This window comes from Heloderma suspectum, chromosome 3, assembly GCF_057233095.1.
Source record: "Heloderma suspectum isolate Gila_16-S chromosome 3, 16-S_ref, whole genome shotgun sequence".
Lineage (NCBI taxonomy): Eukaryota > Metazoa > Chordata > Lepidosauria > Squamata > Helodermatidae > Heloderma > Heloderma suspectum.
This window is the reverse complement of record NC_139460.1, coordinates 194,989,307-195,005,819: the sequence shown is the minus strand read 5'-3', so window position 1 is coordinate 195,005,819 and position 16,513 is coordinate 194,989,307. Positions and strand designations below refer to the sequence as shown.

General features: G+C 43.4%; 1 protein-coding gene across 4 annotated transcripts in view; it reads left to right on the top strand.

Moving 5' to 3' along the window:
- The window catches only part of PLAC9 (placenta associated 9), a 94,735-nt gene that overhangs the window by 46,213 nt on the left and 32,009 nt on the right, over positions 1-16,513 (top strand). Inside the window, exon 1 of one of the 4 annotated variants that reach the window (XM_084845245.1) lies at positions 13,667-14,010. The exons of the other annotated variants lie outside the window; for them this stretch is intronic. Coding sequence (XP_084701371.1) covers positions 13,956-14,010 — 55 coding nt within the window. The 5' untranslated portion in view covers positions 13,667-13,955. Of the gene's footprint in view, positions 1-13,666; positions 14,011-16,513 lie in introns of those variants that run through there. 4 annotated transcript variants of the gene reach the window in all.

The following is a 16,513-nucleotide window of genomic DNA, read 5'->3' as shown; positions in this document are numbered from 1 at the left end:
GCTAAATTATGGAGAAACTCTGAGCATGCACTAAGTGCTTTTCCCTCACCACTGAAGCTAGAGTTCATGCAACAAACAAACAAACAAACCCACAAATGACAAAACATGCATAGGACTGAGCTGAAAAGGTAGTCAGTTCATTAGGTGGAATTGGGTAGGCCCTGTATTAAGCCTGCAGTACCATGATCACAACTCAGGACTTATTTCTGAATAAACATGCAGAACATCAAGGTGCAAACCTTCCTGCAAAAGTAATTTGTGATGGAATCCTATGCACACTTTCCTGAGGGTAAGCCTCATTACACATAATGGAGCTTCTGAGTAGGCATACATAGGCTTGTATAAATGAGCAGCATTTATCTCCCCTCCACTTAAAAAACAAACCAAAAACTCCTATTTTTATTAAAGCTTTCTGTTCAGAGGAACATAGGAAGCTGCCTTGTACTGGGTCCATCTAGCGCAGTATTGTTGACACTGACTGGCAGCAGCAGCTCTCCGGGGTTTCAGGCAGGATTCTTTCCTAGCCCTACTTCGAGATGCTGGGGATTGAACCTGGGACCTTCTGCATGCCAAGCATGTGCTTTGCCAGTGAGCTGATTGCTGGATAATGGCAACTGACAAACAAAACAGGCACAGTTTTGTTTCTGTGTGAACATGTGAACCCACTCTTCTCAAAGACTTGAGTGAGAAGGAGAAAAACCAACCCTCTTGTCTGTTTGTATAACATCAAATACAGTTCAGAACTTCTCTTGCCTGCCAAAGGGAATTCTCTTTAAAAATTCCCCAAGATATGCTAGAACAAAAGTCACTGGACATAATTGCCTGAAATGTTGCAGGTTCCATCAGCTCCACGGGGACTGCCAGGTTTCCAAATTCCATATACTTATGTGGAAGAACAAAGAAATTATAGCTCTTTGCTTTGACACATTTTGTTGGAAAAAGCAAATTTTACCTGTGGCTAGCACAAAAGCCACTAGGCCCAACTGTCTGAAATTTGGCTGGCCCAGTCATCTCTATCGGGGCTGGCAGGTTCCCAAATTCCATGCATGTATGTCGAAGCACGAAAAATATATAGCTCTTTGCTTTGACAGATTTTCTTGAAAACAGCACATTTTACCTGTGACTAGCACAAAAGCCACTGGACGTAACTGCCTGAAATGTGGCTGATTCAATCAGTTCCATGGGGGCTACCAAGCCTCCAAATTCTATGTAATTATCATGCAAACTAAAAAAAGTTATGGCCATTTTTGTTTACCAATGCAAGTCAATGTGAAAATGTTAAAAAAAAAGGCAATTAGGACAGCACAAAAAGATCCGGGGCCCGTGCCCAGGGCCTGTCTATAAACGACGCCCCTGGTTCATTCCATCTGGAGTAAAAGGGAAATGGAAAGTTCCCAGGAATAGAGTTTCCTTCCTGCCAGCCAGCTAGCCAGCAGTTATGGGCCCCTTGGCAGAAAAGCAAGAAAACAAAATGATTGTCCATCCCATCCAGGGTTATTTCCTTTAGTTGTACTCCTTGGCCACTTTTGTGCCAGGCTCCACCTAGGATGGCCTTGTGTTCTACTTTACAGAGGACAGTCCTCTGTTTCAGCCTTCCCCAGTATGGCTGGCTGGGGCATACTGGGAGTTTTAGTTCAACACATCTGGAGGGCTCCAGGTTGGGGAAACCCTGCTCTATTTGAAGGTGTCCCCTACTGAGGGCTGTCAAGACTTAAGTCCAGTTTAAAGATGAATAATCATAAGAACGTGGAGCTGTCCATTAACAGTTAGCATCTGGACCACCCCTGGTCACAGTCTTCCCTGCCATGGCAAGATGCACTGTATTTCCATTTAAATTATAGTAATTTCTAAATTTGCAGCTATAAGCAAAAATTAGCATATGTGAATTTTATGTGTAGATGAGTCCTCTTTTCTGATGATGCATTTCTTCTCTTTTTGGAAATGTGTAAGTGGACACCCTAGCTTCGCCCCCCCAATCTGCTCACAGCAGATGAGCTCTGCCCCCTGGCCGCAAACTCAGACCTGCTCTAGGTCTGCCTCCAGTCCTTGACCCAGTACTAGAAGCTGACAACCCAAGGTGAAATGAACAGCACTATATAGGTCAGGGACAGAGTAATAGCATATGGTTTATCGATGATCCAGGAGCACTACCCTAACTATATACTTTTAAGCCCCTTTAAAAATACCTTTTGAACCATATTCTCACAATGCTGTTATGAGAAGTGTGGTAGTGATTTATTTTAAAAACAGGCGCTAGGGCTGAGGCCTGCATGAGAGCCCTGTTGCCCACTCTGGAAGAAAATTCTCTTTCTAGGTGTTCAAGGACTTAATGCAGCTGCCCGCTGCTATGGGAAAGACACTCTGTACATTCTCATATGTACTTCCCATTATTATATTATCATTTAATATCTATTGCTTTTAAAAGGGGGCTGGCCATAGATGGAGAAAGTGTTGCTGTAGGAGGAAGGATGGGGGATTTATTATGGTATCACTAGTCACAGGGAGGGGAAAGCAGCTATGCAAGACACTTCAGGCCACACACCCCAAACAGTAGAAATCTTACTCAGCCACCACTTTGGCTTCCATGATTTCTGCGGAGCCATGCACTTCCAAGCATATCACACTCATCTGCCCCATGCAAGTCACTCAGAGATCTACCAGTAGATCCTGATCTGCCTTTTGCCCACCTCTGTTCTGCACGGCTATGAAACTACACAAGCCTGGTCTCCTGCTGCATCTGGTCATCCTTGTTGTTTATTCGGCCAGTCGCTTCTGACTCTTCGTGACTTCATGGACCAGCCCACGCCAGAGTTTCCTGTCGGCCGTCACCACCCCCAGCTCCCCCAAGGTCGATCCCGTCACCTCCAGAACATCATCCATCCATCTTGCCCTTGGTCAGCCCCTCTTCCTTTTGCCTTCCACTTTCCCTAGCATCAGCATCTTCTCCAGGGTATCCTGTCTTCTCATGATGTGGCCAAAGTACTTCAGTTTTGCCTTTAATATCATTCCCTCAAGTGAGCAGTCTGGCTTTATTTCCTGGAGTATGGACTGGTTTGATCTTCTTGCAGTCCAAGGCACTCTCAGAATTTTCCTCCAGCACCACAGTTCAAATGCATCTATCTTCCTTCGCTCAGCCTTCCTTATGGTCCAGCTCTCGCAGCCATAGGTTCCTACGGGGAATACCATTGCTTGAACTATGCAGACCTTTGTTGTCAGTGTGATGTCTCTGCTCTTCACTATTTTATCAAGATTTGTCATTGCTGTCCTCCCAAGAAGTAAACGTCTTCTGAGTTCCTGGCTGCAGTCAGCGTCTGCAGTAATCTTTGCGCCTAGAAAGACAAAGTCTGTCACTGCCTTCATGTTTTCTCCCTCTATTTGCCAGTTATCAATCAAGCTGGTTGCCATAATCTTGGTTTTTTTGAGGTTGAACTGCAAGCCAGCTTTTGCACTTTCTTCTTTCACCTTCGTCATAAGGTTCCTCAGCTCCTCCTCACTTTCAGCCATCAAAGTGGTATCATCTGCATATCTGAGATTGTTAATGTTTCTTCCAGCGATTTTAACTCCAGCCTTGGCGTCATCAAGCCCAGCACGTTGCATGATGTGTTCTGCATACAGGTTGAATAGGTAGGGTGAGAGTATACAACCCTGCCGTACTCCTTTCCCAATCTTAAACCAGTCCGTTGTTCCGTGGTCTGTTCTTACTATTGCTACTTGGTCGTTATACAGATTCCTCAGGAGGCAGACAAGATGACTTGGTATCCCCATCCCACCAAGAACTTGCCACAATTTGTTATGATCCACACAGTCAAAGGCCTCTGAATAGTCAATAAAACAGAAATAGATGTTTTTCTGAAACTCCCTGGCTTTCTCCATTCTCCAGCAGATATTGGCAATTTGGTCTCTAGTTCCTCTGCCTTTTCTAAACCCAGCTTGTACATCTGGCAATTCTCGTTTCATGAATTGCTGGAGTCTACCTTGCAAGATCTTGAGCATTACCTTACTGGCATGTGAAATAAGTGCCACTGTTTGATAGTTTGAACATTCTTTGGTGCTTCCCTTTTTTGGTATGGGGATACAAGTTGATCTTTTCCAATCTGGTGGCCATTCTTGTGTTTTCCAAATTTGCTGGCATATGGCATGCATTGCCTTGACAGCATCATCTTGCAAGATGTTAAACAGTTCAGCTGGGATACCGTCATCTCCTGCTGCCTTGTTATTAGCAATGCTTCTTAAGGCCCATTCAACCTCACTCTTCAGGATGTCTGGCTCTAGCTCACTGACCACACCATCAAATCTATCCCCGATATTATTATCCTTCCTATACAGATCTTCCGTATATTCTTGTCACCTTTTCTTGATCTCTTCTGCTTCTGTTAGGTCCTTGCCATCTTTGTTTTTGATCATACCCATTTTTGCCTGGAATTTACCTCCGATGTTTCTAATTTTCTGGAAGAGGTCTCTTGTCCTTCCTCTTCTATTATCTTCTTCCGCTTCCGCGCATTGCTTGTTTAAAAATAATTCCTTATCTCTTCTGGCTAACCTCTGGAATTTTGCATTTAATTGGGCATATCTCCCCCTATCACTGTTGCCTTTTGCTTTCCTTCTTTCTTACACTGCTTCCAGTGTCTCAGCAGACAGCCATCTTGCCTTCTTGGTTTTCTTTTTCTTTGGGACGTTTTTTGTTGCCACCTCCTGAACAATGTTGCAAACTTCTGTCCATAGTTCTTCCGGGGCCCTATCTACTAAATCTAGTCCCTTAATTCTATTCTTCACCTCCACTGCATATTCATGAGGAATATTAGTGAGCTCATATCTCACTGATCTGTGGGTCTTCCCTATTCTCTTTAGTCTGATTCTAAATTGTGCAATAAGAAGTTCGTGATCTGAACTACAATCACCTCCAGGTCTTGTTTTTACCGACTGCATAGATGTCTGCCACCTTTGGCTACAAAGGATGTAGTCAATCTGATTTCGGTGTCGACCGTCTGGTGAAGTCCATGTATAAAGTCATCTCTAGAGTTGTTGGAAGAGAGTGTTTGTTATGCACAGTGAGTTGTCTTGGCAAAATTCTATCAGCCTATGTCCTGCTTCATTTTGTTCTCCCAGAGCATGCTTGCCTGTAATTCCAGGTGTCGTTTGACTACCCACCTTAGCATTCCAGTCTCCTGTAATGAAAATAACATCTTTGTTTGGCGTACTATCCAGTAGGTGCTGCAGATCCTCATAGAACTGATCTACTTCTGCTTCTTCAGCATCTGTGGTTGGGGCGTGTATTTGGATCACTGAGATGTTAAATGGCTTACCCTGAATTCGAATTGAGATCATTCTGTCATTTTTTGGATTGTATCCAAGCACTGCTTTAGCCACTTTATTATTAATTATGAAGGCTACTCCATTTCTTCTGTGGTCCTCTTGTCCACAGTAGTAGATCTGGTGGTCATTTGATGTGAAGTGGCCCATTCTCGTCCATTTCAGTTCACTGATACCCAAAATGTCTATATTTAATCTTGACATCTCCCCAATAACCACATCCAATTTGCCCTGGCTCATAGATCTTACATTCCAGGTTCCTTTGGTGTGTTGATCTTTAGAACATCGGATTTGTCGTTCACCACCAGCACCATAGGCTGCTAGCCGTCTTTTCAGCTTTGTGCTAGTTGCGTCATCACATCTGGGGCTAGTTGAACTTATCCTCTGTTCCTCCCCAGTAGCATTTTGACCATCCTCCGATCTGGGAGTCCCATCTTCCGATGGTATACGGACATATCTCTGGTTGTACTGATCCATTTAGTTTTCATGGCAAGAATACTGGGGTGGGTTGCCGTTTCCTTCCCCAGTGATCGTATTTAGTCTGACCTCTCTGCCATGACCTTCCCATCTTGGGTGTCCCTTCACAGTTTAGCTCACGACGACATTGAGGTGCTCAAGCTCCAGCACCACGACAAGGTAACAATATCCTTTGCTGGAGATTTAACTATACTATAATAATATAGTATAGTTAGGATAATAGTATCCTAACTATACTATAATAACCCTGTGGCTTTCCAACTTCAACATCAGTTCTGTGAGCAATCTGCCTTTTATATTAAATATAAACAAACATACAAAGCTGTCCAATATATAGCTGCTTATTCCCCACGTAAGGGGTATTCACAATGAATGTATGAGGGAGTTTGTTTGAACATCCCTTTAGGTGCCTTGGCAGTCCAACCCTATGCATGTTTACTCAGAGGTTAAATTCCACTGAGTCTGAAATGAAGCTTAAACACATGTTAACGAACTTGCTCATATTTTTCCTGTACTACTATTGCTTCCACTTGAGGGAATGATATTAAAGGCAAAACTGAAGTACTTTGGCCACATCATGAGAAGACAGGATACCCTGGAGAAGATGCTGATGCTTGGGAAAGTGGAAGGCAAAAGGAAGAGGGGCCGACCAAGGGCAAGGTGGATGGATGATATTCTGGAGGTGACGGAGTCGACCTTGGGGGAGCTGGGGGTGGCGACGGCCGACAGGAAGCTCTGGCGTGGGCTGGTCCATGAAGTCACGAAGAGTCGGAAGCGACTGACCGAATAAACAACAACTATTGCTTCTCTCATTTCTCACTCTGTGTTTACTTCCCCTTTCCTTTGGTACCTTCCCCTATTTTGGTCAGACTTTTGATAATAAGTTCCCACTCACTTATGTTGCAATGCATTTGTATATTGATGGCATTACACAAATAATAAAATAGGATTTATAAAACATGGTTTGAAAGAGGAAGAGTCAGCATCTGACGCTTCTAAGTGACTGTATGGCTTTGACCAACATAGTGATTCTCACTGTATCTTTTTCCAGCTCTGTTACGTTTTGCCTAAATAGTTACATGTAAATAAAAAGCACCAAAGAAATGCAAACATATATTTGGCCCTATGGAGCTAGCTGATCTTGGAGGTGCATATAAACCTACCATGTCTATCTTATGCTCACCAGGTGTGATGCGAACGCATGGTCACCTTGCTTCATAGTGACTGAACGTTCCACAAACAGTATTTTAAAAAGACTATATCACCTGGATGCAAGTCGGATGCTTTTTCAGGAAGCATGGGCATTCCCTACACCCAGGAGAGCCACCTCCAAACTGCTCCAGTGTTCAGCCTACTGATGTAGACAGAAGAAAGAGATGCAACATGATCTCACAACCAAAAGCGAGCATGCGTGTCACACAGGCTGCAAAGTTGGGGGTCACACCCGGATGGGAAAAACTGCACCACATAGATATACATACACACACACACACACACACTTCCATCTTCTGCACTAGCCAGCACTGGAAAGCGGGCAGTTACCTTGCCTTAAGTAGTCATGGAATTCTGAAGCAAGTGTATTCTTCCCCAAATTCAGCAAACAATACTTAGCATCATATATTGGCACCAAAATATAAAAACATTGTTCCCAAAGACTGACTCATTTGCTGCTGGCAGGATGTCTCCACATAGTACAAGCTGTATTCTGCTTGAACAGACTTGGCTCTTCAGGGAGACCTGCTGCAGTATACAGAACACTTGTGTCCCTCCCCTTTCCCCCCACGACACATGGTTCCCATTACATAGCTATATACACCATTATACAGGCTATTCGTTCTTAGTGAAGTCACCGTAGTGCCAGTTGTTTTGTATTTCAGAAGTATCTTAAATACAGTCCACTGACTGGACTAATCATGAGTGACTAGTGGGACAAGTGTACCATGTGACAGAACTCGGGCTCTGTTACTCCATCAGAAATAATTTAAAATTCTACACCAAAATACTGTACCAAGAAAAACTTCATTCTGCAGCCTATACCCATTATGCACGTGTGAATGACTTTTCTTATTTTGCATAATTTATATTACTATTTTGCATATTTATTATGCTCCCACTAGTTATGGGAAGCAGCAAACAGCTATGCAGCGCACCTAAGCTACACCCTCATACTTTGGAAATCTTATTCAGTCACTTACCTAGCTTCCAAGATTTCAGGAAGCCCATGTATTCCTAGCATATCTCAACAACTATAAGGTCCAGGAACTTGTTGTTTTCACAGTTGAAAGCAGAGGTCCTCAGGAACTGGAATTCAGCAATCAATACCACACTTTTTTGTACTCAGGTATGCACACAGCCAATAGCATAACCAGATGTAAAAGAGGACAGAGTTCTTGTACCTTAAATTCTGTAGAGTGGAAGTTTTAGTAGGTTCAGCTTGTGATTACAGGGTGCAACAGCTGTTACTGAGAAAGGAGCCCTGTCTTCCTTTACATCTGTCTACCTTAAATGCCAAATACCAGCTTCTAAATGTAGGTCCACACAAATTAAAATCTTAGGTCCCAGAATGCAGTGCTCTGTTTTGGTTCTTTTAGACTTCATTATGGTTGCCAAGTAAGCAATGAGGATGATCAGAAGCCCCCCACCCCACAACGCTTATTTCTTTAAAATATTTCTTGGCTTCCTTTCAGGGCTGAAGCTTTCCAGAGTGGTTTACAGAATAAAACACATAAAAATAGTTTCAAAAGCAATAAAAACAAACACAGTAAGATAGCAATAAAAACAACAATAGCCAAGAATAAAGCCAGTAATGAAAATGGCAATAGCAGCAACAACGGCAATCATATCAAGAGAAGGCCGAGGTGAAATAATATGTTTTCAAGGTCTTCTTAAAAGCCTGCAATGATGGAGCATAGTGTACCCCCAATAGCAACTTGTTCCAGAGGTGTGGGGCCACTGCAGAGAAGGCCTTCTCACATGTGGCCACCCCCTAACTGTTCTCACAGGTGGGCAAATGAAAAAGGCCTCTCTTGCTGATTTTAAAGTGCAGGCAGGCTGATATGGGTGAAGGCGGTCCTTCAGGTGACTTGGTCCCAAGCTGTTTAAGGCATTAAAGGTCAAAATCATCGCTTTGAGTTGGGCTCAGAAACATACCAGTAACCAGCGCAGCTGGTGCAGTGTATGGACTATTGTAAGTTTAAGAATTATGTAAAAGAGAGAATTTTAGCAGATGCAGCTTATCTCATAGCCTGTTGTACCACAGTAACATGACAAGCTGCACCTGCAAGGTTCTCTTTTCCACACCACTCTTAAAAGTACAGTAACCATTCTAAGAATCAAATCCCTTTATGGTCAACAAAGCATTAGCAGTTAACTCTCCTGTGATTGTAAAATTGTTTACAGTCAGAACTAAATGTAAAATCTATGATTTTACATTTCTTGTGGACTTGTATTTATTGAGCCCCTATTTTCTAACTATAGGGGATTTTAATGTTTCTAGTTTTGTAATCTTAACAAACAAGCAAAATGTGAATTTGTGTTGGTTGCCATTTAGAAAGATGAAATTATAGATGTTGCAGTTGCCTAGCAACCACACTTGCACTCTCTCAATATTTCCCTGCTAGCATAAGAACACTGGCCATCGTATTAGTGAGATATTTCCCTGTGGCTGCTGACATCTTGGAAATAGCACTGGATTTTGCTCAGACCTCTTATTCCTATGTTTTCACCGGTTTCTCAGATTAGACCGTATTTGGGCTTAAAGATACTAAGGAATGTTTTCTCTTTCCAGACAATCATTGTGCCAAAAATCTGTGGTATTATTTTAAATTAGAAATCGCTTTTGAGTTCTTTAGGAACAGCAGTGTGTTCTTTTGATGATGATATCTGGGATCATGTGTGGGAAGTGAATGCTTATTTTAACATATAGAATCACAATCTATTTCGGAAAGGGTAGATAAAAGATGAAACTGGTCTTCATGGGGTGCTGAACAAACCTCACCAGCCAACCATCTCTCTGCCATTCAGCCATTAAAGACACAGGAGCAGTCTTTGGATTTGCGTAACTATATGTTGCTCTTCTATGGTAAGCAAAGTCTTAGAAGATCCAAGGTTTATTAATGCAATAAAGGAGAGAGAAATATAACAGATTATCGTCAACCCTCTCATGCCCCTATGAAAAAGCTCAGTTCCATCCAAAATCCAAGGTAAATATATCATAGTTGTGATGCAGTTAGCAACTCTCTGAAAACTATCACCACAAACCAGACCAATCTGCCTTTTTAAATCCTTTAATATTGCATTTATATGGTTAGATCCAGAGGTACCCATCTGCGAGCAGAAGTCCTCTTCCACATGCAGAAGGACATTATCCTGACTTTGTGCAAGACCCTTGTGCAAGAAAAAGAATTGAAACCCAGAACTATAGTGCAAGGCGCTACTCATTCTGTTGTACAAAGGCCTAAAGTGGGTGCAAGCAAAAGGTTTGCACAATCCCTTGCACCTGATCACACAATGCCATCCACACTAGCTCCTGCACAGTAGTTCAGAGAACAGTGCCAATGTCAGAATTTCTTCTGCTAGCGCATCTCTGGATCCAACCCATCATCATTTGTCATGAGCCTCTTTCGCGTGTGCATCCCATGAAGGGCAAATGTGTAGAACAGAGTTGCAGGAACACTCCTCTGGCCCACCCCTCAGGTCATATGGCACTGCTGGCCTCTCCGTCAACATCCATGCATTAGCATGGACGTCTGCAAGAGAATGCCTCTTGCCAATGTGTGTAGACCTCTATGCATGTAGGCTTTCCCTGTGTTCTGGAACCCAACCCTGGGGAAAGCCCAGGTGTGTAGGAATCTACACACCTAGGCTTTCCGTTGCAGATATCTACATCTGTCATAGATATTATCCTGGAGGGGGCCAGCACCACTGCATTAACTTGGGAGGAGGTCAGAAGTGTGATCCTGCCACCCCATTCTGTGTGTGACTCCCCTTCACATGAAACCCACATGTCGGAGGCTGTGATGTAGCTTGGTTCTTAATCAGTCCCATTATAACATGCCAGTTGCTGACTTGTCCAGGCTGGCTCCAGGTCTGAGGGGGGCTGTGGCAAAGTGCCTTTCCTATGTCAGGGGTCCATCTGGCAGTGGCAGGAAGCGATCTTAGTTTCCAACAATGCCCCAGAACCACACTATGTCTGGAGCATTGCGGGAAATTCAAATGACTGCCTATCACTGCAACCATCAGATAAGACGATAGCCTGAAGCCTTGAAGGAGAGTGAACAAACTGAAATTCATGCCAATAAGAATTGCTTATGGTAGAAGACTAAGGGAAGCAGGGAAAACTGTGCCAAAGTTGTGCAGTAAAAAAAATGGGGGCTTTAGAAAAGCCTGAAAACTTATCTGGAAGGCCCCTCCCCTAATGCATACTTCTTTCACACTGGTTCAGAACTTCTTGTCAGCTCTGACTGGTAGCTGTTGCAGCACCATTAATTAAAGGGGCTTTCCCCCTTAAGAACAAATGAGTTACCACGTAATTAATTCAGCTTGGTGATATGATGATTAACCTGTTGCTAAGGTTAAAAGATCCCCCTTTTAAAAATGGCTCCACACCAATCAGGCATGTAAAGACTCTGGGCTCCTTCATTCTGTGATTGAGATTGTGCCTTCACTGAAGTTTGTGGTTTCTTTATGTGATGCCGTGACCCTCCAGGGCATCTCCTGCCCTTTGTTCCATTTTTAAATAGAGCACAGATAATGAGCTATCATATTACCCCGTTGTGTTCCACTTGAGTTCCCTCCATGAAAAGAGTTAAAGCAGCAAGAAGAGGCGTAAGATCAATGAAAGATAACGGAAGACTCAGATATGGGGAGAAGGGGGGGAAGAGGAGGAGGGAAAGGAAGCACGTGTAAAGGGAGTCAGTTGTGATCCTGCATTTAAAACAGAAGCAGAAAGCCCTGTTTTAAATGCGGGATTTTAGGCTGGTGTAGAGATGCCCTCTGACTTTGGAGTGCTGCTATCAAGTCTGTGGCATCACTTAAGTAGCAGGTCTGGGGGAAGTGAGCCTGAAGGTGTGTTCCGGGGTTGCTGTGCAGTCAGACTGCAAAGACTTTTGCCCCCTTTTGAGTTCCTCCCTAAAGCATTACCAAAAGAGGGTCCTTGTTGCAGCCTGAAAGAGGTTGTGAAATGTATCTGTTCTGGATAGGGTCCCATTCACCCCGCACCATCAGTTTTGCGAAGTCGGAGTGGTCCTGGACACAGCTTTGTTCCTGAATGGCCAGGTGGAGGAAGTGGCCAGGTGGATGCCAGCTGCCCCACTTCTGCATAACAAGGGCATTGCCACTGGATTACTGGCCCTGCTAGCTTCTTCAGTTGACTATTGTACTGTGCTTTACTGCTGCTGATAAAGACAGTTTGGGAACCTCGGCTGCCTCTTTGCCCAGTCTTGACTAAGTCTGTTCAAATGGAAAACATTACACATTTCTGGGACAGTTCCACTGGTTTCTAGTTAGTTTCTGGGCTTAACTCAAGAAGTTGTTTTTCATGGTTAAGCCCTACAGGGCCTGGATTTGGAATCTTTGTGAGGATGCCTGTAGGAACTCCCCACCTCAAATATGCATGCATTTTGAAGCCCTATTTTCTGTACCATCATAGAGGCAAGGCTAGCTACTAGAAATGGGACCTTTTTGGTGTTGGTTCTCATTTTATGAATTCCCTTCCAAGGCAGATTCACCAAATCTGTGCCATTAGATCTGGAGTCGTTGGGCAGTTAAAGCTCTCTTATTTCTCCTGGACATTCAACTATCACTGCTGTCTTTTCTTTTAAAGTGAATTATGTATTCCACTGTTGACTGTTCTATACTTACTGTCTGGTGATTTATTATTGAGTTGGGTAATAAAGCAATGACGGCATAGCTTTATGTGTATATTTTGTTGGGGCTAAACAGTGGACGCACTCCCCCCAATTAAAGATGGCTTTTCCTGCAAAGAAGAGTTCTCTCATGCTTCCTTCTGTCCATCAAAAAGGCAACTATGTTGAGGTTTGGTAATCTGCAAATGTATTTGGGGCACAATCTTATGCCTGTTTAGAAAAAAAGGAGTTGTAAGACATTCTTCTGTTTAAGCAGGCATAGGATAATAAATATGAGAGCCAATGTGATACAGTGAATAGCATTGGGCTTGATTCAGAAAGACTTGAGTTCGAGTACCTGCTCAGCCATGAAGCTTACTGGGTGATCTTATATTAGCTATTAACCTAACCTACCTCACAGGGTTGTCAGAAGGTAAAAAATAGTAATCCTCATGGATGCTGCCCTGAGACCCCCTTGGAGAAAAGGTGAGATACAAGCGTATACATACTAAATGAATATAATCCAGTTTAGGGAAATATAGTGGTGCAGCAGATGTTTGGCATGCAAAAGGTCGCAGGTTCAGTCCCTTGCATCTCCAGGTTGGGCAGGGAAAGACTGCTGTCTGAAACCTGTAGAACCGCTGTCAGGCATTACAGGCAATGCTGAGCTAGATGAACTGGTGGTTTCACTTGGGATATGGGAGCTTCCTATGTCCCAAATGTATGTTTCAGGTTTCAGCTGGGAATCTCAGTTTGCATCGCTGTGTTTTGTTATATATAAATTGTCAAATATTATAACCTGCACTGAACTTTCGGAATAGAATGGATTGTTTTAAAAATCTAAACCAATAAATAATAACAGTCACTGCAAATGTAACAAATGATGTTCGCTTCTCCACAAAGTGATAAAAACTGCACACCACAGAAATCCAAGGCAGCTGCTCTGTGCTTCACCCACTTCAGTGGATTCAGTAGAGCTCTTTCAGCACATTCCATTCATGCTCAGTATAAATAAATAACAAATATCCCCCCCTCCCCTTCAGCAGATTTGGCCTAGAATGAGCTCACCTGGGTGACTGGATCCTATGTGGAGTTTGAAGGGTGGTTTGGTTTGGGTTGGGGAGAGGAGAGGAGAGGAGAGAGGAAGGAAGGAGAGAGCTGACTAAGAAACTTGGCTGAGCCAAAGACTGTTTCCTCCCAATTCTCAGGCTGCCAATCCAAACCCTTCTGCAGAGGGCCAGTGTGTGTATACCGGGGTTTAGAAAGACTGCTTATTTTTCCTCATCTGCTGGACCAGGAGAGGCTCCTCTGGACTGAGAAACCATGCTTTACATTTGGCCTCTGCTTTTTATTTTAATGCGGAATGGGCAAGGACTGGGTAAGTGATTCAATGCTTGCAAAGGTCAGCATTCTTTTCTAAATGAAAAGTAAAGCAAAACTGGTTTGTAGTCTGAAAGAGCCAATGGGTTATTTTAATTTGTGAAGTTCACCTAAATAAAGCTGTATATAAGCATGAGCTCTGTTTAAGTAGATAACATGTTGTATAGAGGTAAATTATACACTTTTACAGGGCTCAAATTATGTAATAATTTGAATCTTTTGCCAAAAATTAGAGCAATATCAGCAAGATGACATGCAGGTTATAGTGCTATCCACATTTGTGGATACAGATGTTGCTGCTGAACAACATTCAGCTTTGGTGAGATTAAAATGTAGGTTCTGTTGTGTTGATATGAAAACATTTGTGTTCCGAGAAGCTAGTAATGAGAAATCTTATAAGTCTAGTTCTAATGTTTTATCCTTGGTTAGTAATTTCCCCATGTTTGGGTGCTTTATTGTACTATGCATGTGTAAATAATTTGGAGGGGGGAATAGTTTGCAAAAAGCTAGATCTTTGGCTTTTTGTGCGTGAGTAAATGTTTAAGATGGTTTTGTCAGATAATGCTGTTTTGAGTAAGGTTGCAACTGAGCAAAGCCAAGCTCTGGAAAGGCTGCAATCCTATGCATATTTACTTGGGAGTAAGTCCCACTTCATATACTGGGTTTTGCTTCTGAATGAACATTGGTAGCATCTGGCTCAAAGTCTCATTTATTTCAGTAGAAGATACTTTGCAACTGTTTAACTGTCTCCTTGAAGTGTATGAGACATAGAAATGCTTTACTCTAGCTAGATCATGCAGAAAATCTGCAGAGATGTATTTTTTAATATGAGATAGGCTTTTATGCTTCTCTCACCCTGTTCTCTTTGGGTGCATCCCTGTCCCCTCCCCACGTACTTTCTCCTCTTTCTATATTACATAGAAATACTCGTAAATTGTGCACATGTTAGATTTTTGCTGTATTTCTTCAAAGATGAATTGCTTTTATCCAAATATATAGATGCCCATGTGTCTAGGGCCATCCAGATAGTTTATAGTAGAGGAGTGATGTTTGATGCCTCTGCAATGATTCATGTGTATGCATAAAAAGCTAAGGGACCACATACAAGAATTCTCACTTGCAGCGTCTCCTTCCCCTGGAAACAAGTCCTCGCTCCTGCCTTAAGGACAGCTAGACAGCAAGAGTTGACCTCAGAGACAGGTTACTAAAGCAAAATGACATTAAGAGACAGGGTTTGACCGAAGGACTAAAACTAATTAATTGAACCCGTTCTTTACCAGACTGCATGCAAACAAATGCTTTAAACCAGGGGTGAGCAACTTGTGGCCCTCCAGAAATTTTGGCCCACAACTTTGAGCTCCCTCACTATTGGCTAAAAATGCTATGGAACCAAGCCAGCTCTACACGCATGCACTCTAAATAACACTGACAGTTGATTGGCAGGGAGGACTAAATGGACAATTTTCACAATTGCAAAAGAAGGCCTTTTGCTTGAAGCATACAGCTACACGCTGGGATTTGTTCACATTATTTTGGATTTTTCATCTTCCATATCTACCTACCTTCCTTCCTTCCTTCCTTCCTTCCTTCCTTCCTTCCTTCCTGTTTTTTAATATTTCTGCAAGTGGCACTTACCCTCCTAAGTTGCTTTAAGACTAAATCCAGCTCCCCTGCCTTCCCCTCCCAAACAGCTGTGCTGATCAGCTGTCCAGTGGATCTAACCCTGTCTGGCGAATTGTAAAGGCTGCATGCACAATTCCTCATTCAGCAAGACATATACATAAATGGAAGCCTGCCTCCTACACAGATACGGGCCCTAGTTGAAACACAGTACCACAAAATACAAAATATTGTTGTTAAAATGTTAATGTTTTACTCAGTAGTTCATTATGAGCTCAAGAGATAATGACCAGAATCCAGAGAACAGGCCCAAGGAGGTTTCAGAATTAAATATTTCTTAAATTGCAGCCTTCCACACTTGCATGGCAAACTACTTATTGATGTCTCATATCTGTAGTTTATTTCCTCTAAGGGCACAATCCCAACTAGATAGGCGGCCACCTCCAAACTCGGAGGCGGCCACCTCCAAACTCGGAGGCGTCTACCTCCAAACTCGGAGGCGGCCACCTCCAAACTCGGAGGCAACCGCCTATCCAAAACAAGGCAGAAAAGACACGGGGGGGGGGTTGTTACCTCCGCACCTCTCCTGCCTTGCTATTTTTTGCTAGACAGCCATTTTCAGCTGTCTAGCAGCGGAGGAGGAGGGGCGCGACCAGGAGAGGAAGCTGCCGTATGTGTCGTACGCACATTGGATGTGTCGTATGCGCAGCTCCGCTCTCCCCACCCCAGGACGCCCCCCCGAATGCCCCTTTTCAGTCGCTCCGCACTCCTCTTCCGAGCATGGAGGACGGGGCTTCTCCGTGCTGCCTCAGAGTAGTGCGGATGAGGAGGGAGGTCGGTTTTCCAGGAACCGACCTCAGAGTTCGGGCTCCGAGGTCGAT